This window comes from Alligator mississippiensis, chromosome 4, assembly GCF_030867095.1.
Source record: "Alligator mississippiensis isolate rAllMis1 chromosome 4, rAllMis1, whole genome shotgun sequence".
NCBI classification, from domain to species: Eukaryota; Metazoa; Chordata; order Crocodylia; family Alligatoridae; genus Alligator; species Alligator mississippiensis.
This window is the reverse complement of record NC_081827.1, coordinates 49471863-49493611: the sequence shown is the minus strand read 5'-3', so window position 1 is coordinate 49493611 and position 21749 is coordinate 49471863. Positions and strand designations below refer to the sequence as shown.

General features: G+C 46.0%; 1 protein-coding gene across 4 annotated transcripts in view; it reads left to right on the top strand.

Annotated features, from left to right (window-relative positions):
* Nucleotides 1-21749, top strand: part of CAV1 (caveolin 1) — a 38980-nt gene that overhangs the window by 9555 nt on the left and 7676 nt on the right. Inside the window, exon 3 of one of the 4 annotated variants that reach the window (XM_059725952.1) lies at nucleotides 1719-1752. The exons of 2 other annotated variants lie outside the window; for them this stretch is intronic. In XM_059725952.1, the coding sequence (XP_059581935.1) occupies nucleotides 1719-1752 (34 nt within the window). Of the gene's footprint in view, nucleotides 1-1718; nucleotides 1753-7400; nucleotides 7587-21749 lie in introns of those variants that run through there. One more of the 4 variants, XM_059725950.1, reaches the window with a different exon arrangement.

The following is a 21749-nucleotide window of genomic DNA, read 5'->3' as shown; positions in this document are numbered from 1 at the left end:
TTTTTTTTCCTTTTTGATGGGTTAGAGTTTTGTTCAGTTTTGTGTAAAACCAAGGTCCTGCCCATCTGTGGTCTCTTTTCTTGTGCTAAATTAAGAGTGCCATCCCTGGTAAGCTGGCCAGCTTCTATGAAACCAGTGTACTCAGGTGGACTGAGTTCAGGACTGGAAGCCAGGTTCTAATCTGAACTGTTACTCTCTTGTTGTGTGGCCTCAGGCAACTTACTCTTTGCCTCATAGGCTAGAGACAGCTCCTGGGACACCTTTGTTAAATTTCTGACACCAAATTTAAAGTCAAGGTGATTTCCATGCTTCTGATGGAATTCATGGCATCTGTATAGTACTAGAGATTCTTTATATCTAATCATCCTTGTTAGACTCTGCGAAGCATCAAAATACTTAAAAATAGATAGAAAGATGTTTTACTTTCTATTGCACAAGACTGTACCAAATATATCTGCTTTTAAAAATGTGTTTAGTGATGAAGCTGAACATCTGGGCATCAGTGAACCGTGTCGTCTTCTTCTTTTGTATGGCTTTAAGAGCAAGAGCTATTGTCACAGTTTTAATTCCAAATTCCCCAACCAAACCAAAGCCTTGCTGGAAAGTGAGTATAACTCCAGGATGTTACCCTCAAACTTGTATCTGGGGCAGGATGTTATTATGTGCTCCGTGGTTTGGTCAGGGTTTCCACAGGCAGAGCTAGGCACCACAAGGTTTTTAGGCACCACTTGTTCATCAGGTGGCCACACCAGCCATGTCCAGTGTGTAGCTTGTTAAGGATTGTCCACATGCTCTGTGGAAGCTTGAAGACCGGTTGTTGCATTGTTTGGTTGGAGACAAGTTGTTTATTTTGGAAAGTGTTTTCTGCCCAAGCTTTCCTCCAAGATTCTTCAGTGTTGTGGTATAGGAGGTGCTCAGTTCGTGTCCAAAAAGGTTTTCATGAAATCATGTGACAAGTTGAGATCTTGAAGGTCTCTGTGGATGGGAAGATCCAGATTACTATTCATGCTCATTATTTCTCCGTATGTTGCTACATCCCGTCAAGTAGACGGAGGAGTAATATTTGAAAGTACTTATAGCCACTGCACTGGAATTGATATCAAGGTTCCATAGATAGTCCTCATTCTTTACGGAGTAGAGTTCTGTGTTGATGAGTTTGGTATGTCGACTTGAATCCTAGACAGGTGCACATTACTCAGCTGTGGAGAAGACCGTGGCTATGGCAGAAGCACAGAGGATGGCAGCTTTGCACCCCAGCTTGTGCTGGCAAGCTTTTGGATGACGTTCACTTGTGCCTTTGTTTTCACGGCAGTCTTTCAGAGGTGATAATGGTAGGTTAGGGAGTGGTCAAGGATCACCCCAAGGTAGGTAGGAGTCAGGTCACAATGCACTTTTTCTCCACAAAAGGTGACATTGCTAGTGTTATTTGCCTTGCGAGTGTCAAGATGAAATGCAGAGATGATGGACTTGGTTGAATTTGGTCATAGTCTCCACTTATGAAAGTATTCATAAATCAGAATTCAGTGTGGCCTTAATATCCTGAAAAGATTTTGCTTGTGTGGTCAAAGCGATATCATTGGCGTAGATAAATTTCCATGATGATGTGTAGTGCATGTCACTTATGTAAATGTTAAAAAGTGTCAGTGCCAGAACACTACCCTGTGGGAGGCCATTGTTGAGTATTCTTGGAGTGCTGACCTTATCTGTCTATTTTTCAGGAATGGAAATATAAACACATCCAAAGAACTACAGGTGAGCATGTTTGTTTGCCCTGTGGTGCTGCTTCCCACCTTAGTTTGAGTTTGAGAGAGAGAGTTTTAGTTTGAAATAAAAAACACCAAGAGATTTCTCAGATCCCTCGATTTTTCAGATCTTGGATTCCTCAGATCCCTCCTGTCAGCAGGCATAAGGACCCTTTAGTAGGGTAGTGTATTTCTGGGTGTCTTTTCTATAGTATTGAAAGCAGTTGACCATGCCATGTTCTCTTTCATAAAGGTTTTATCACACTAAAGTGCTATATAATTCAGGTGTTTCTATAGTATATCCCACAGATGACTAGTAGGGAGGGTATGGCGGGGCATGTGCCTCCCCACCCCGACTTGGCACCACTCAGGATGGCAAACTATGGCCCTGCAGAGCTGGGACCATTGGCAGCTGCGGTTGAGGTTTGGGCCCACACCCCCACCCGGGGGGTGAGGTAGCTTTACATGTGTTCCAGCTGGTGGCCTACAGTTTGCTGGGCTGGCCACTTCTGATCCACAGTTTCCGGTCTGCAGTTGTGCCCCCTCTGACACTCAGGAGGCACCAGTCAGCCCTGGTATATCCCTCCCAACATACACACAAATATCAGGTAAATTACAGGGTTGCAAGAAGACAAAGGGATGGAAGGAGCACCTCAGTGATCTTCTCCCTTGCTTCTTATTACTGCTTAAGCCCTAAACCAGCCCACTGCCTTCTCCTACTCTTCTCTGCTCAGATTCTACAGGGATAGCCTAATATGCTTTTCTATCTTCTCTGTTTTTGTGATAACCTGGAGTGATGATCAGGAAGGCTGTTGCTTATCTGAGAGGAAGTATGTATATTCTACAGGAAGTAGGAAGGTTATATTCAAGGAATGTTTTAAAGTTTGAATGATTAGCTGTAGTTTATCTGCAACTATTGGAGGCTTATCACATAAGTTGCTCCTACTTGACACCAGGCACCAATATTCTCAGAAAGGTATAACTGTAGATTTTCAATACTCAGACAGTATGTGCAATCCACAAAATCCTCTGTGCCTCCCCCTTTTCCCACTATCCCTCTGTGGTAATCTTGCAGCTGGCATGGACCTTCCCTTCCCAGTGTGACTCATAACACTGTGCAGCCCTGATCATTTTGTACTGTATATAAATTTGCTTCAATTGAATTGTTTTTAAAGGAAGTTGAGTGCAATGAGAAAATTTAAAAGCTAAGTTTATCACAATAGGGAAAGATCTTATCTTTCTGCTTTACATCTGTTTGCTAATGGTCTAGTACAGATACAATATAAGCATTTGGAATGTTGGGTTTTATTTAAGTTCTTAATGCAAGCAAAACTTGCTATGAAACAGAAAAGAGCTGGCAGTAAAATTAAGCTACATACTTTGCCTTAAAGAATATAGAAAGCCTCTTTTCACAATTTATTTACATGACTATATGGAGTCATGCACATATATTACCCATTAAAGGCTTTCAATCAGGCCCTACAGCCCTGATTCAGCAGAATGTTTCAGCACACTGGCTTCGGTGGCACAATTCTCAGGCTTAAGGAAATGGGGCAGTGTCTTAAAAAACCAGTGCACGTGTTTTGCTGGACTAGAAGGCTAGGGACAGAAGTTACACATAAACCAGTTTAAGTGATCAGAAACTGCTTTAACCCTGTAACAGAACAGAAGTTCAGTGCACATAAACTGGTTTCAAAATGCCCCAAACTGGTTTAAGATAAACCTGGTTGAATATAGTATCAGACTTAACTGATTTAGGTCAAACCGGTTTATGGAACTTCTGTCCCAGATTCCTTCCTAGTTTGTTAAATCAGAGTCCCCCAGCATGTTTTGCAGCCCTGGGTTGGGCTGGGCTGGGCTGGGCTGTCTGCTCGAGCAGAGCAAGGTTGGCCCCATCCCTCTGCTCCTTAGCCAGAGCAGTGAGGGCTCGCTGACAAGGGGTTGGGGGTGGGACACCTGGCTGGTGCAGCCCGGTCTGCCCAGCAGGAATGGAGCACCCCCCACCAGACTTTTCCCCGCTGGAGTGGAGGGGGTGAGGTGCATGGGCCAGCAGGCTCGGGGTGAGGAAGGGGATTAAATTCCCCTGTCTCCTCACTCTCCCACTGGCACAGAGACCCCAGCCAGGGTCTGCACAGCCCATGCCCCTCGCCCCTCCCCCCCACTGGCCACTTGCACGGTAGGGGGTGTGGCTGGAACCAGCCCAGACCCCTCAGGTGAAGGGAGGCAGGGAGGGAGATTCAACTCCCCTGTCTCCCCTCTCTCCCCCTGGCATGGGGACCCCAGCCAGGGCCTGCACAGCTTTCCCCTCCCACTGGCCGCTCACGTGATGGAAATCATGGCTAGAACCAGCCCAGGTGGGGAAAGGGTATACAGGAGAGTTCAATCCCCCTCCCTTTGCCTGAGGCACTGCCTGGGCTGGCTCCAGCCATGTCCCCTGCCGCACAAGAGGCCATCAGGGGGGAAAAGCCAGCCAGACCCCAGCTGGGATCCCCATGCCAGTGGGAGAGATGGAGGGTGGGGGCATTAATCTCCCTCCCTCCCTCCCTCCCCCCCCCCTTCACCTGAGGCACTGCCTTGGCCAGTATCTGGTCATGCCGCTCTTTGGGGACAAACCTGGCAAGGGCAGTTTCTCCCTTCCACCTCCAGGCACACCCTAGCTGGGGTCCCTGCAGGCCAAGGTGGGGGTTTAAACCCTTCCCCAATCATACTCAGTGGCTTGCCAGGCCCTGACCATGCCCTGCTTGCCCTACCCCCTCCAGGTCAGCTTTCCTCCAGTCTTGCAGCTGCTGCTGAAGGGAAGGGAGGGCTTGGTCTAGCGCCTCCAGCTTCTAGCCCGAGCCACTGCAGGCATGTGGTTACATTTCCAGAATCAAAAGTGAATGTCTATTCACTTTCCAATCGGTTCAATCTATGCAGGTTAGACTAACCTGGAAAGATTAAATCAATTCAGGCTCAGATTTTTTGAATGTCTGTACTTAGCCTAAGAAATCAACCTCAAAAGATGTTGAGTGCTTGCTTCTTGAGGAATTGAATATCCACCTAGTGGGATTTCAGAGGAAATGGAGGGCACTTAGCATTTTGTTAATGCTCAGCATGTCTCTGGATTGGTCTCAAACTGAGCATTAATGGGTTTGGGATATATAAACTGAAACTTCTATAACTCAAGCAAAAGTGTGCAGATACCATGGATGGAGGATTTGGGGGTATGCATAGTTGCACGTGAAACAATGTAGGCCAGGCTGAAGCCTCTTTGTAAAGGGACAAGTTTGGTGGGAACTGATCCAGGACATAGTTGAGTATGGTTCACAGATCTCCGGGACTAGAATTAATTTACATCTCATTTGGTTCCACTTACTACATCTCATTTGGTTCCACTGATAGCTGCCTTATGGTGGTGCTGCACATGAGCTGTTAGCTCTCCTAACACCACGTAAGTATGGCTATACTAATTCCAACTTGGGATATAGCCACTAATTAGTTATCTGTTTAGCATGCTATTGTATGGCTGTGACTTTACTGGCATAGCTAGGGGTCTACTTAATTTGCGGTTTCACGATTTTTGCAGAAACTGAGAAAAATTGCATTGTCTGCGATCACCAGAAAATAGTTTATTGGCCATGATTTCCCTCAAAATCAACCTAAAAAGAACCCCCAGTGTATTATTCATATAATATGCTGTTTTAGAATGTCCCCATGCTTACCACAACACAAAGACAACACAACAATCAAGGAAAAACAAACCTGGCAAGGAAAAACAGCATTGTTCTCCATTTAGAGTTTGAATCACATATAAAGCAAAAGGCTTCTGCAGAGGCTGAAGGTCAGAACAAAAGAAATCCGACAATGTCCTCAATGTTTAAAAAGAACCACTGAAAGCAGTTTAACAAAAAGAGAAGCTACATTTGAGCTACTGGAGGCATTCACTGCTGCCGACATAGCTTTGTAAATAATTGATAACCTGAAATGAAGTGAATACCTCAACAAGCATGTACCAGATGCTGGCAGTTTCCCATGGGCAAACAAACTTCACCAGGATTATCTACCAGGAGTAGTTGCTTTGTATATTCAGTCTAAAAAATCTGCACTGGCAGAAAATGAATCAATTTTGATTGGAGCAGGCAAAGCAACAGATGTACAGGATAACTCTGTACCCTATATTTTATTTGTACCTGGAAGCTGGAAAGGCCACAACCTGCCTGTTTTTCAAAGAGTCAGTTCAGCTCGCATCTGTAAATCTTTCAAGTGTAGCACAAGTTGTAGTGAAAGCTGTTGTAAACTACGTTGTAGAATTTTAGAAAGATCTCAGCATTCAGTCTGATAATGCAATGTATGTGTGCAAAGCTTTCTCTGATGTGCTTCATGGAACGATGCCCAGTGCAATTCATGTTACCTGCAAGGCACACATTCTTTCTTTAGTAAGTGATATCTGGCACACGTTTTCCTCATGTGGGTAGACTGGTTTTCTCTTTTAAAAAAGCATTCAAACATTGTCCAGGCCGTAAGCTTTGATACAGGAGGTGCATCTACATGTGCAATTAATATAAGGCAATAAACTCTGGAGCAATTTGAGCTGGAGTAAACTACTCTTGGGCACAGTGTTTACATGTGCACCTGAGACAGCAGCAATTTAAACTGGGGCAGAGCAGGCCCGGGCTGGCAGGGGGCTGAGGGGTTCAGCCCTGGGCTCTGGGCAGTAGCATCAAGCAGGAGAGGAGCTGGCTGGGGCATGAGGGTGCTGAAAGTGTGAAGCTGTGTGGCTAGGCAGCAGGCAGAAGTTTGGCCCTGGCTTGCTGTGCTGACTGTTGCCCACGGTCAGCATCTACATATGCATCTAATTGCAGTAAACTACCCCACTGTAAGATAGTACTATCTTACACTGGCATAAATTAATTTACTGTGGCTTAATACCATTGCACGTGTAGACGGTGACACCTTACTCTGCAGCTAATTAGTCTGCTTCATAGTAAAGCACATGTAGACATGTTCAGGGAATCCCTCACCAATCAATGCAGGGATCTAAATGCATGTCACTTCCACCAGAACCAGTGCTTACAAGGTGGCTAGCAGGGAGCAGAGAGGGTCAGCATGGAAAGGGGAATTTATGGTTTAACACAGTTTATTACCATACAAAGAATATTAAGTACTACTAGCAATTTATGTGTGACAAACTTGAAATTACACCCAGCACACAATGCATGCTTAAACTATGCAGTCTTTTAAAACAGGGCGACATTGAAGATCAAGTTAAGTTTGTCACTGAAAATGTGATCAGATTCATGGAGCTTCTTGTGTGGCTTGAAAGGCAGCAGGTTTTGAGTCAACAAGCACATAACAAACTGATGCATTTGATCAGTTGGGTCAAAGACGTTATAACAACTTTAAAACTGTCAAACTGAAAACCAGTGCAGAAGCTGTAACGTCAGCCCTACAAGTATGATCAGTCACTGCCACCTTGATTTAAAAAAACCGCTGCTGACTTTTTAGTGCTGTTCGTATCTGATTCGGGTGCCTTTTCTGAGTTTTGACCCTCAGCTAATTAAATCCATCCCTGGATGGCAGAAAGAGCATGACAACGAATGTGCTGCTTACATGAACTTTGACAAAAAATGCCAGATGCCTTTGAATGTAACTGAGTTTGGGGATTTTGTTTCTGATCAGTTTCCACGGCTCTACAACTTGGCAAAATGCTGCCTTATAATTCCAGCCAATTCAGAGGATGCAGAACATTCAGTCTCAGTGTATGGACAAGTCTTCACACCATAGAGACAAGAGGATGTCAGCTGCAACTGCTGGTGGATGCTGCATACTGGCATTTAACTACTAAAATGCATTGTTTCTATTAAGGTTAGCATTAATTAGTTTTTCTAAACTTTTTTGGGGACAACCTTGGGGATAGCTCTGTCAGGCCTTCAGTCAGCACAGATGTAGCTAGGGATCTTCTGGAAGGGCTGGACATTTTAAAATCTGCAGGTCCAGATTCCCTGCACCCAAGGGTGTTGAGAGAGCTGGCAGGGGTCATCGCGGAACCCTTGGCCCGGCTGTATGAGCATTCGTGGTCATCTGGCCAGGTGCCGGTGGATTGGAAAATGGCTAATGTCCCAATTTTCAAGAAAGGAAGGAAGGAGAACCCAAGTAACCATAGGCCTGTAAGCCTCACCTCGGTGCTCGGGAAGATCTTGGAGAGAATCATCAAGGAGCACATCTGTGGGGGGCCTGCAGGGGAGATCATGCTCAGAGGCAATCAGCATGGGTTCATCAAAGGCAGGTCCTGCCTGACCAACCTGATTGCCTTTTATGACCAAGTAACTAAATCCTTAGATGATGGTGTCACCATGGACGTAGTCTTTCTAGACTTTAAGAAGGCCTTTGACACTGTCTCTCACCACATCCTCATCAATAAATTAAGCGACTATGGCATTGATGCCTGCACAGTTGGATGGGTAAAAAATTGGCTGATGGGGCACACCCAGAGAGTAGTGGTGGACGGGTTGTACTCAACCTGGCGAGATGTGAGCAGTGGGGTACCCCAGGGCTCGGTCCTTGGGCCCGCACTGTTTAACATCTTCACGAGCGACTTGCACCAAGGGGTAGAAAGCACGCTGTCCAAGTTTGCTTATGACACTAAGATGTGGGGCGAGGTGGACACACTTGAAGGGAGAGAGAGGCTGCAACTAGATTTAAACAGACAACAAAAGTGCGCAGATGAGACTAGGATGGGGTTCAACGTAGACAAATGCAGGGTGCTGCGCCTTGGGAAAAGGAATCTACAGCATACATACAGGCTGGGGAGTTCCCTTCTTGAAAGCACAGAGGCAGAAAGGGATCTTGGAGTCATTATTGACTCCAAGATGAACATGAGCTGCCAATGCCAGACCACAGGCAGCAAGGCCAGCCATACCTTGTCATACATCCAAAGGTGCATCTCAAGCTGGTCCAGAGAGGTGATACTCCCCCTCTATGTGACTTTGGTCAGGCTGCAGTTGGAGTACTGCGTCCAGTACTGGGCGCCGCACTTCAAAAGGGATGTGGCCAGCCTGGAGAGGGTTCATAGGAGGGCTACACGCTTGGTGAGAGAGCAGCAGGACAGGCCCTATGACTAGAGACTGAGGGTCCTGAACCTGTTCAGCCTCAGCAAGAGGCTTTTTTTTTCTTTTTTTTTTTGGTTCCCCCATGTTCTGTCTATTCTCAATTTAGGGTTTTTCTTCTCCAGGAGATGCGTTATTTTTGTAAAAACATACATTGCTTTCTGCAAGTTTTCTACTAATGGCAAAGAGTGGAAATAGAATCAAGTTTTACTGATTTTTGGAAAAAGCTTCCACTCTGGTCACCCCTCCTCCTTTCTGAGTGACAAGGAGCCAGACCTGGGAGTGATGCTGAGCTGCTGCTGTTACTGCTGCTGCTGCTTTTTCCCTGGGGTAGCAGGGAGCTGGCAGTTTTGGACCCTGCTCACAGTAGTGCAGCACTGCAGTGCCCAGGCTGAGGCCCAAAAACCAGCAGAATGAGGAGGTTGCAGGCCAGGCTGTCTGGCAGGAGCCCGGGGCTCCCTTTGCTGCCTCCACCAAGGAGGGCATAGCTGCAGGGGGAGCCCAGGGAAGGGGGCTCTGAACCTAGGGCTGCGGCACTTGCTGCACCCACCAAGCAGAGCCCAGACAAGCTCGCTGCTCCTGCCAGCGTTTGCTGCTCCTGCCCAGCAGACAAAAGAAGCTCCAGGGCTGTGGCGCTTGCTCTGCCTGGCGGGAGTAGCAAGGCAGTCCAGGTGGTAGCAAGAGGTACTACAGCAGCCAGGCACTGCAGCACTCACTCTGCCTGGCATGCCCAGAGGGCAAGGTGCCATACCTGGCCCTGCTGCAACCTAGCATCCCTACTGTCCCTGACTTGGGAGGGGCTACTGCATCCTTGGATGCTGGAGAACTTCAACCTGGGCAGAATAGCTGTAGGGCATGGACACATTTTAATGTAACAGGAGCAAAATTAGGCAGACTAAATATAATCCTGCCCTGGAGTAGACTAACTTTAAGACTAATAATGAGCACTTTAAACCACTTAAAAGTGTTAACACACAATTAATCCTGGGGTTCAGAGCTCCAGAAGCCACCTAAAATTACCATGTAATAAGACGCACAGTGACTAAACTCCCTGGGGACCTAAGGGGTGGACAGGGGGGGACACCAAGGAGCAGCACTCTATTGGCACCTGGCAAGAGAGTTTGCAACTGCATAGCTCTCCAGCCAGGGGACTGGAATGCCAGTATGGCCCCCTTCTTGCCACATTTTCATGGAGGTGGAGATTTTTAGTGCTCTAACTTGGTGCATACCCAAGCTTTCAAGAGACTGAAATGTTATAGGGGATTGGAATTAATATAAAACACTCCTCAACCTACCAGATTTTGACACACAGCTCTGATGCACCCAAGTTTTTTATTTTTCACATATGAGCACGCCATTCTTTTTTTTTTTTTTTTTTAACAGTCTTCCCCTAAGCAATAGCTGTTATCTCGAACACTGTTAAGCCTCTGTAATTAATAGGCATTTTCTTTAAACAGACCTTGGAACCAAAGACAAGTTCTCCATATGATTTCTTTCCTTCCAAACAAATCTGTGTTCAGACCAGAAGGTTTTCTTAATTAGCTGATAATACAATACAATAAACACAACCAGAGCAAAATAAGTTGCAGTATCTCTCATAGCAAAACCAAACAAAAGCTCCAAGCAATGCAACAACTGTTTTTACCAACTGAATAGTAGGAAGCAAAGAATCGCTGATGTCAGGAAATGTATTGTAGGCATGAAATAAAAGTTGGTAATGTTTAAAAGCTGTGACCCAAACACAAGGTTATAATGAATTAATAGCTTCCTTTAATTGGCCAAAAGCATAGTTTCTGTTCTTGTGTCCTTGCCATAAGGGAACATTCCTGTTTTTTCATTTGCTCTACAACTAAGTCATGGGTATTTCATGACACGCCCTGGCAGCTGTAGAACAGTAAGTTCCCTAGAATATGCGTGATACAATGAAAGGGGCCTGTGTTTAAATATGGACATAACAGCAGGTTGCTAAAATAAGTTCTTCATAGATTCATATTCATGTGGTCCATTTTACAAACCAAGCAGAACTCAGACAATTATCCCCCCATAAAATTTATCTTATCCTCGTGAACAAGTTTGTTTCAGTTCCCAAAACTCCAGGGAAGCTGCGCCATATCTCTCTGCCTGACTGTTCATATTTCTGGCCACTTGTTTTCTTCCTACTCCTCTATTTTTACAATGCTTAGTTCATTTTGGCCTTTGTTATCAATCTGATGACACTCACCATCACAGAGTGTTCCTGAGATGATAATCAGAGGTCCAAGATGTGAGACATGAACAAGCAATGGGGGAAGCCAAAGAAGTTAGTACATTGATCAGTGGAAATGACATTAGAACTATAGCTTTGACAATGAAAAAATGCATTAAATTGTTATGCAGGATTGATCCCTCATACGTTTGGGTAATTCTTAAAGCTGCTCAACACAAGAGGAGTCATGGGGATGGTTACTGCACCATTAGCCTTTATTTTAGGAGCTGATCACTGACTGCAGTGTTAGAACATTGTTGAGGCTGCTCTATCTTATGCAAGCTGGTATGGCTGAGAAGTGGCAGAGCTCTGTTGTGTTCCAAAGTTAATAATACCAACAAAACAACAACTCTTCTGTACTCCCACTTATTCTCAAGTATGTATAGACTATAATCTATCAGGGTACGAACTGCTTTTTACTAGGTTTTGTACATCACTTTGCATCAGGGAGCTCCTATTTGAGCTGAGGGCTTTAGTCATTCCTATAGTTTCATTAACAATGCTGTTTGGGGCTTAGAGTAAACCAATGTCTATATATTAAAATCATGTATATCTAAAGCTGTCCAAATTTGTCATGCTGCTTATTGGTCTTCTCACTCCCAAACAAGAGTTTAAGATAACTGTCAAATCAATGTGGTCAGTGGGAGAATGGAGTGGAAGGGATGTGGCAGTAGTAGTTGAATTATGATTAATGTAGACTGGGTAGCCACTTCCATACAACGTTATAAAGCTAATAGAAAAGTTGCCAGGATTGTTAGTTACTTTGAAAAAGTTATGTTTTCACAAGTTGCTGAAATTGTGAATAAATATTATACACCCTGGTCAACCTTTACATAGATGCATATGGGCCACTGAGTCCCTGAATCATTTTAAGACATCTGAATGCAACTTGAGCCATGAAAATATGATTGTGCAAGGTACTGTGAAAGCCTAACACACCCTTCATCCCATAGTAGTTACAAAACAAGAAATATGGTCTGAGTCACCTCTTGTCTCCTCATGCGCAAATCCATACAAGCAGAGTTAGATAAAGACCAGCACTTTTTGAGAGTCATAGGCCACGTCCAGATGAGTGATCACATGCCTGTTGTGGCATCTCCAAGCAGTTTGAGATGCCACAGGAGGCATGTCAGGAACAAAAAAATGTTCCCTGCACTGCATATTTGCAGCATGGACTCTAAGTTTGATACCGGGAAATCCTGGTATAAAAAAAAAAAACACCATAAAAAAAGTGGGGCAGCCGGAGGCTGGGTCCTCCAAAGAGATGCTCTGACACCTCGCCAGAGCATCTCTGACTGCTGCGTGCCCCTGAATATAGCTTGAGCCATGGCAACCTGAGCCTCCTGCACCTCTGGGCCAGCAGCTGGTGGGCTGTGACTGCCCAGCTGGCCTTTGTGCAGCACTGCTGTCATGTCATCTGGTGCCCCTGCCCTGCCAGCTGGGCAGCTATTGCCTGGAAGTTGTGCTCATTGCAGTGGCCCACTTTGAACTGTTGAAGCATGTCCTCCTGGCCTCGCCTCGTCTGCCCTCTAGCTGGGTCCCTTAGTGCTTGCCCTGGGCAGGCTCCTCTGTCTGTGTCCTGCCACTTGCCTCACCAACAAAGATCCTGGTGTTCCCTGTTTAAAAATTGTAAATTCTCCAATTAAAAAAACCCCCTCATTCTCTCATTAAAACACCCAAAATCTGTGTTCTTCCACGATTAAAATGAAATGCCACTATATATAGAAAGGGAAATCAGTTGGGCAATGTTTTATTGATATTTTTACAATTTTAAAGCAATTTGGAAGCCTAGCAGTGCCTCTGTCACCATAATAAAATGAATTTTAAATATCTGTACACTTCATTTGCTTTTGGTTTTTTTATAATAGAAAAATCAGAGCTGCCCCTGCCCCTTCATCTTATTCAGATTAAACTTAAGCACCAGGATGTGAGACACTGAGCAGCACTGCGATGCCAGTGCCCTTCCCATGCCCACGCCCTTGTGCCTCACTCCCAACGCACAGCCCTGCCAGTGCCCCTCATTCCTGATCCGTAACCCCTTCCTGCCACCACTAGCTCCCTCCTGGCAGCAGCTGTGTCCCAGCACCAGGATGTGGGTTCAGCTGCAGTTGTCCCACCTGCTGCTTTGTGGCTCTCAGCAGTGCCAGCCCCTTGCTGTTCTGCTCCCTGTACCTGTGCCCAGGTGCCAGCAATCCCCATGCCGTTCCTGGGAAGCCCTTAACTGGGGCTCAGGAACTGGGCTGATCAAGCCCCTTCCATTCCAGGCTGGGCTCCCCCTGCACAGCCTGCTCTAGTGGGGCAGGGAGACTCTAAGCCCAGCTCTGGTGGCCTCTCCAACCCGGAGAACTCCCACATCCCCATCCCCTAGCTCTCGCTCTCACACACATACCCCTGCTGCCACCTCCATCCTTACGCCCAGCCTGTCTCATCCCCCAAGTGGTTCCTGGGACCAGAAGTCCCCTCAGGCTGGTGCTGTATGTTCCAGCACCTGTGTGGGCATGGGGCAGGGATGCAGTGTGGCAGTGTGCTGGAGCATCAGGGACGTATGGCAGTAGGCACAGAGATGCTCTAGCATGTGCTAGAGTGCATCTGTGGAGGACCCAGCCTCTAGCTGCCTGTGCCACCTTTTTCAAGCCTGTTTTTTTTTGTTTTTTTTTTTTATACAAGGATTTCCCAGTATCAAATCTGATTATTTTAACAAACCCATGAATTACATATAAACATAAAGTGGGATTCTGTTGACCTTTATATACCTAAATGCCAGTTTTCCAAACATGTAAGAGGCCTTTTCAGCATTTGCACATAATTTTTTATTCTGTGACTTTTGTGTGGACACAAAAGTGTGTGCATGAAACTGCACATAAGCAGCAAGTTATGTATTGGCTGGGTTTGTACGTAAATACCTGAGTTTAAGTCTTGGGGACAGAAGGAAGAGGACCCTCCTATGTTTTAGCCCCAAGAGCTTAGGAAATGTACCTGCGTAGTAGGAGTTGTAAGACCCCTTTATCTAAAGAGAGTTTGAATCTACATCTCTTCAACTTGCCAGCACACTGCTCTAACCACCATACCAGGCATTACCCAGACCCGTTTCCAGCATTCCTTTTGAAACCGAGTCATTGCACCTTGCATTTGATAGTGATAGATAAAATGTGCACATCCCCATGAGTGCACATGTGCAAGGATGCATGTTTCCCATGGGACAAATAACAGCGATACATATTTGTGTCACTGCTATTTGTTCCTGGGCATGCCTCTGCACATTTGCTTTGGTCTTGGGCAAATTGACTTGAGTGGAGTCCTGGGGGCTTCCTGGGGCAGCAGTGACAATGATTTTGGCACTTGGAGTGTGGCCAGCAGCCAGAGTGTGGTTCTGGCCAGCCAAGCTCCTTTTCTGGTGGTGCACACTGCTGCCATGTGCACTGCGCTGCTTTTTTCAGCATCATTTATTTTGATACTGGGATCTTCCAGTGTAAAAAAAATAAATAAATAAATAAATCTGTTGTGCTGCAAATTAGTAGCTGTGCTGCAAATTAGCAGCACCTCAGACTGCTTTGAAGTGCCTCAAACTGCATGTGCACATTCATCGGGATGTACCCAATGGATGCAGAGTGGTGTAATGTAGAGTTTCTACGCTACTGGATGCAAGGCTTCAGGCTAGAACCTAGGGCCTGCTCCTGTCCATCTCAGTGAGCCACACATCTTTGCTCCATGTATCTCCCTTTCTTGGCTACCCAGGGGCCCAACTTTAAAAAGGGCACTGGAGAAGGCCCTAACCTGTGGTCTGGTATTTCAAGAGCTTTAATAGTAGAGTAGGCATCTGTCTCACAAGACAGTAGAATTGTGCTAAGTGAGACATCAGGTCACTGAACATAATCCATGCTTGAAAGATAAAGCAAAACTGGAGTGACCTCTCCAGGGTGCAAAAGCCTGGACAGTGTATATGGAGATACTGAGTTGCCTGCACAACAGTGTCTCCCTCTTAGAATTGCTGGTTTAATCCAAAGAAAAGGCAAGTGCTATGATAGAAGGTGGGAAAGGTACAAGTTCAAACAGCCTCTGGGAGAGGGTGGCCTAGAATATAGCTTTCCTGCTTCCTGAGTGCCCTAACGAGTTATGGTTAACATGTAAGCAGGCTCTATGCCTTCACTGTCTTAACATCCATTGGGGATAAGGTGTAAAGATTTGTACCATATCTAATGCCCATTTGTTACAGGTTTTTGTTCGCTTTTGTTCAGCTGTATTGTTGTGACTTATGCATCTACAATGAGCTCATATACATAATCACATATGTACCAGGGCAATATGTAGCCTATTGTGCATGGTAAGTCCACACATCCACAGGGCAAGGGTAGTAAACTTGTATTAAGTGCCTAAGTGCCCTAAACACCACTTATGCAGACAAAAAACAGCCATTTAGGTGAAGGGCAGTAGAATTCCATCCATAGTTGTTTTTTTCTGTATGCCAAATAGGTCATGCATGGCTATAATAAAGATGCGGCCTCAAAGGGTTTGTGGAACCCCGTGCAAAGTCATTTTCCCAGTAAGATTTAATGCTTCCTCTTTGAGCCAGTTTAAAAATAATTCTCCTTTCAGAATGATAAACAGGCCCATTCTTGCCATTCTTTTAAAAGAATCAGAAATTTTTACATGATTCTGAAAGCCCTTAATATACAAACGTGAACAAATTAGAGAAGTAATCTGACTCACTAAAAATCAAAGAACTTTATATTACGGAATAAATAAAGAAATGTTGTCTCAACGACGACATGTGTTCAGTTATTTGATGCAAATTGAAAACTGATGACAGGTTTTATGCACATAGCTATATGGTTTAGGAAATGGCTATGATAATCAGTAACTTATCTTCAAAAAGATATTTCTGCAGTGGCTAGCCTTTTTTTTCATATTTAGCAATAAGGTATTACACGTTAGGGCTGTGCAAAGCTTTGGTAGCCAATTTGATTCGGAGGAGGTTCAGCCTGATTTGGTGGCCAAATCTATGAATCTAAATCAAATTGGGAGACCCATTAAAAGGTCCAAATTGAATCGGAAGTCTGCGAATCAATTCAGAGAGATTTGGAAGACTTGCAGCAAACAGAAACTGAGAAGAGGGAGGGGGATGGGGTGATCTTCCATATATGAAAAGGCTAAGGGGGGAGGGGAAAGACTGCTCTGATATTCATATCTGTAGCTGGCCAGTGACTGATCTTTCTCTGAGTTCCCTTCCAGTCACAGTGCTCTGGGGGAGGGACATAGAAACAACATATAAAGCTGTGTCTGAAGTGATCTGTGCCTTCTGTGAGCTGTCTCTCTCTTGGAGCAGCAGCATCTGAAAGGCTTAGTCTTTTGCTAGCTAGTCTCTCTTCTTGTAAATTGTATCCAATCCTTTCCTACTTACTCTTGCCTACAATCCCTATTGTTATCCCTATCCAATCCTTTCAACTAATTCTTCCCCTCAAATCCTCTTATGTGTTCTTGTTAGTCTGTCTTGATTCTTTCCCCCCAACAAAAAGAAATCTGTGTTTTCCCTGACAGTGTGTCATCACTGCAGGAAAGCACAACATATATTACACAAACACACACACACACGTTTTGCAGCACACCAAACATTATGAAGCATGCTGGAAAGTTAGTTGCCAGGTCTTCTGTCAGGGGAGGAAGAGCTACAAACTCCCTCTGCCCCAAACATAGATGCCCCCTTTTTTCCTGGCAGCGATGAGTCTTCTGCTGCTAGTGGGAGCAAGGAAGTGGTAGCAGTGCCTGCCCCTGCACCACCACTGCTAACACCACTAACCAGCAGCAGCATGACAGTCTTGATCCCAATTTCAGTTCCCAGTGTGAGCCTTCCAGTGCCAGAGGAGGAGGTGGATCTGGAAGAAGAGGAGCTGAGGACCATAGCGAAGGAAATTGTGGGGAGGGAGGAGGAATCTGAGTTTGTGCTCAACACCCCTCAAAGTTCCCCTACAGGCAGGTCTCCTTCTCTGGAAGGCACTTTGAAGGAGGTTGTGGGGGCAAGTGGCTCAGCTCCTCCTGTTGTTGTGCCTCTGCTTGGTGAGGAGGGGGATAAGGCAGGACCCCCACCTTCAACCCAGAAGCGGGTGGGTACAGTAGTGTGGGATCATTTTCAGATGATCCCAGGTATAGTACCTGCCAGCACTGCCAAAGGCAGATCAGCTGGGTCAAGGACGTGAAACAGTTTCATAGTTAGTAGGGTCGGAAGGGACCTGAGCAGATTATCAAGTCCAACCCCCTGCCACAGGCAGGAAAGAATGCTGAGGTCAGACGACCCCAGCTAGGTGTCTATCAAGCCTCCTCTTGAAGACCCCCAGAGTAGGAGCCAGCACCACTTCCCTTGGAAGTTGGTTCCAGATCCTAGCTGCCCTGACTGTGAAGTAGTGCCTTCTGATATCCGTCTCAGCCCCCTCTTGTGGAAGCTGAACAGGTTCAGATCCTGTAGCCTATCCTCATAGGACCTGCCCTGCTGCCCCCTGATCATGCAAGTGGCCCTCCTCTGGACCTTCTCGATGCTGGCCACATCCCTCCTGAAGTGTGGCGCCCAGAACTGGACGCAGTACTGCAACTGGGGCCTGACCAAGGTCACATAGAGGGGGAGGATCACCTCTTTGGACCTGCTCATGATGCATCTGTGGACTCATGACATGGTGCGGTTAGCCTTTCTGACTGCATCCCCACATTGGTGGCCCATGTTCATCTTTGAGTCAATAATGACTCCAAGATCCTTTTCTGCCTCTGTGATGACGAGAAGGGAGTTCCCCAGCCTGTAGGTATGCTGCTGGTTCTTCCTCCCCAGGTGCAGTACCTTGCATTTGTCAGTGTTGAAACCCATCCTATTCTTATCCGCCCACCTCTGTAACCTGTCCAGATCTGATTGAAGCTTGTCCCTCCCCTCTAGCGTGCCCACCTCCCCCCACATCTTAGTGTTATCTATGAATTTGAACAAGGTGGGACTCTCCATACCTCTCAGAATGGAGTCACCTATGACAAGCACTCGGCCTCTCTTCTTCCAGGTCAACTTGCCTCCTTCGGCCTGCTCCGTGCGTGGAGCGACCTCCTCTCCGGGGTTATTCTCCTCTCCTTTCTTCTCCAATGACACCAGGGCCTCATACCTGTTCTCCAGCTGGATTTCACCACCACGGCAATGCTGCTGTTCTCAGGAGACAGCACCCCCTTGCCCTTGTGCCTCCTCAGCCTGGCACCAGTGGAAGCTTGCCCAAAAAGAAGTCCCCTTCTCACTCCGAAGACCCCATCCCCAAAAAGCAGAGGCAGGCCACCCTGGACCAGTGGGGAAAAGGCAGAGACAGAGGGGGACGCGTTCCCAAGGTGAGCGAGGTCACCCAGAGCACTGGGGGGATGCTTGCTCTGGATGGCCAGCTCTTTTGCTTTGTTGAGCATCCAGGGTTCAGGCGGCTCATGGCGCTCGTGGCCCCATCCTACCAAGTGCCCGCACATACCACCTTTAGCAAGACAATGGTGCCCTCCCTGTATGAGGCATGCAGGGAGTACTTGAGGAGCTGTGCAAGGCAGGTCTGCAGGTAACCTTGCACTTCACCTCCAACATCTGGAGCAGCTGGGGTAGAGATCATCCCTCCCTCTCCCTCACAGGGCACTGGTGCGATCAGTCAGGGCGTCAGTTGGCTTTCCTTCAAGCGGAGTTGATGGATGAGTCCCAAACGGCAAGGGAGATCATGGTGATTGACCATGAACTGCATGGTACAGGGGTGGCTCGTTGGGCAGGGAGTGCTCACCCATGGGTTCATGGTCACTGACAATGGGGCCAATATGGTCAAGGCAGTGCGTGATGCCAACTTTGTTGGCATCTGCTTTATAGCACACAAGTTCCACCTTATAGTCAGGGATGCCTTGGAGGTGGACAGGGCTCTTGGTGACAGCACCATCACTACCAGCCAGCTCATTTTGAAATGCAGGAAGGTGGCAGGCTACTTCCACCGGAGCATCAAGTGGGGGCAAGATGCTGTGGGACAAACAGGTAGATCTGAGCATCCCGCAGGATCATGCAGGATGTGGAGACTCAGTGGAACTTCACATACTTGATGCTGGAAAGGCTGGTCAAGCAAGCCTTGGTCGGAGAGATTGGGATCAGCAGCCCCCTTAACAAAACAGTGTGGGCTACCATCTCCTAGATCTTGGTGGTCTTCAAGCCATTCCCTCAAGGCCACCAGGAGCCTCAGCACCAGGTGATCCCTGTAGTGAAGGAGCTTGAGAATGAAATGGAGAAGTTCCAGGGGCATCCTGGCTGGGGCAAGCTGCTTTCACCAGAAGTGCAGGCACTGGTAAAGCAGCTGAAGGAAGGCATCAAAAAAACAGCTGGATCCATTGTGGTCCAGTACAGTCCACGTGCTAGTAGGCATGTGCAACCCAAGGGTGAAGAGGAGCATTTTCAGTAGCAAAACCCTCAATCACTGGATGGAGGTGCTGGTGAACAGAGTCAGGGAAGCAGAAGGGCAGAGGTGGGGGGACCTGGAAGAGGTGGATCTACTTCCCTGTGCCAGCACTCCAACCACGAGCCAATCTCCTCTACCACAGCCGTTGCCAATGCAGACCAAGGGCATGGCTTCAATGTTGGGGTCCAGAGGCACCAGACCCCACCATCAGGCAGGTAGCATAGAGGCCTCAGTGGCTACCTATCTCGCTGAGGACGTGGAGCCACTGCACTGTAACTCTTTGGCCTATTGGGCAACCCACAGCTAGATGTAGCAGGATCTGGCCACAGTTGCCCAGGAACACCTGTCCTGTACACCAGCTGGTGTTCCAAACAAGTGGATGTTCAGCATTGCTGATGATGTTGTGGCACCCCACCTCACCTTCTTGGATCCTGGTTTGGTGGAGCAGCTGGTGTTCCTGAAGGTGAACCTCCCACTGCTGGGGTTCACCAAGCTCCCTGTGCAGATAGTGAGTGCCACCCTCCTCACTGCATACCCATTTGTTTTTTTATTTGCTTTCAGAACCTCGAGGTGCACTTTCACAGAAACCCCTGTACCACTCTGCCTGAAACCTGGCAGGCCACATGCCTGCAGGAGGGATTACCATCCCTGCTGCATTCATCCTGCTCTGCCTTAACACACACAAGTGATATGAGTTTTGCTTTCAACAGTTTGAGGTGCACTTTCACAGAAACCCCTGCACCTATCTCCTTGAAACTTGGCAGGCTTGCTTCAAGCCCTCAGGAGGGGCTACCATCCCTGCTGTTTTCATCCAGATCTGCAAATAAATGACAAAGTTATAGGTATTTTACCGTTATACTCTATGGCTGAATCTCCGAATCGGCACCAAATCTCCGAATCCGAAAATTGGCCAAATTGAATTGGGACAGTGATTCAAATCACCAAATCGAATCACTGTCCCTCCAAATCTGAATCTGAAGCAAATACTTGCTGCTTCGCACAGACCTAATACACGTTGCATAGATTCACACACATTTTCTACTCAAAAGCTCATAAGTCTGGCTATGGAAAATCAGTGTGCATGTTTTAGACCTAAACTCCAGTATATAAATTACTGAACTCCAAGTTTTCTTTATATAATAGAAATCAGATATCTAGACTCTATCAGAGTGAGAAATTATGTTTTGGAGGGTTTTTTCCTTTATACACACATACATTTTTCTCCTGTAATGTAGCCCTAAATGGGCAGAATGTGAAAGCATTTGATGGTCCAGGTTAGCCAGCCAGTGTTGCAGCACATCCAGTGCAGATCATTTTTCTCAATGCATTTTGCTAGATTTTGGTTGCAAACTGGCAGCATACATACAAACTCATAACATTATTTTATGGACCAGTGCTTCTTAAAAAAGTATTTTGCATCATATTTTAAAAATCCCAAAGTCCATACTTTTCAAACCTAATACATTCTCAATGGGTTCATCTACACGAGCCCCTCAGGGTGCAGTCGTTACTGCACTGTCATTTAGTATTTGCTTTAAGAAGTACTAAATGATGGCGCACAGTTATTTTTAGCAGCTACGTCACCGTAACAATGCACTAACAATGATGTAGTTCATCACTACAGTGACATAGTGTCTCACATAGATGCGCCCAATAGGAATCAGCAGAAGTGGGGTATATTATTTCATTTGATGTTACTCACAAATTAAAAAGTTCTCAGCATTTATAAATAAATAAATGTTAATTTATTTTAGTTCCAAAATCCAAGATTTCCACGTCCTGGTTTTGCCCACTAGTGGTGTTGAACTTGAGTAACCTTGGAAATTTACTGGTGAGAATTCATTAGTTTTATATGTTGATTTCACTGGGAATTATTTTCCATTATGAGCTAAAACAAAACAGAAAAAAATCATTTATGTGAGGTAGAAAAACACATTATTTTACAGTGAATGTTTCTACTGAAGAAGAGACATATAACAATCCAATATATTTTTGTAATTATGTTGAAGTACAAATTCCTTATAAATTTCTGGCTTTGCATACCTTCTATAGGGAAAAACAGAGCTGCAGCTCCATTAAATGTGTGCACATAATAAAAAATCCTGGAAAATCAGTCATTCTTATTAACTTCAATAGGGCAGGAATTCAACGTGTGTCTAGACAAGCCAGGAATCTATAGATTATGCAGTATCGCTTTGGAATCACCTTTCTGTTAATAAAAGCAGATCACAGGTTGATGATAAAGCAACTTTTC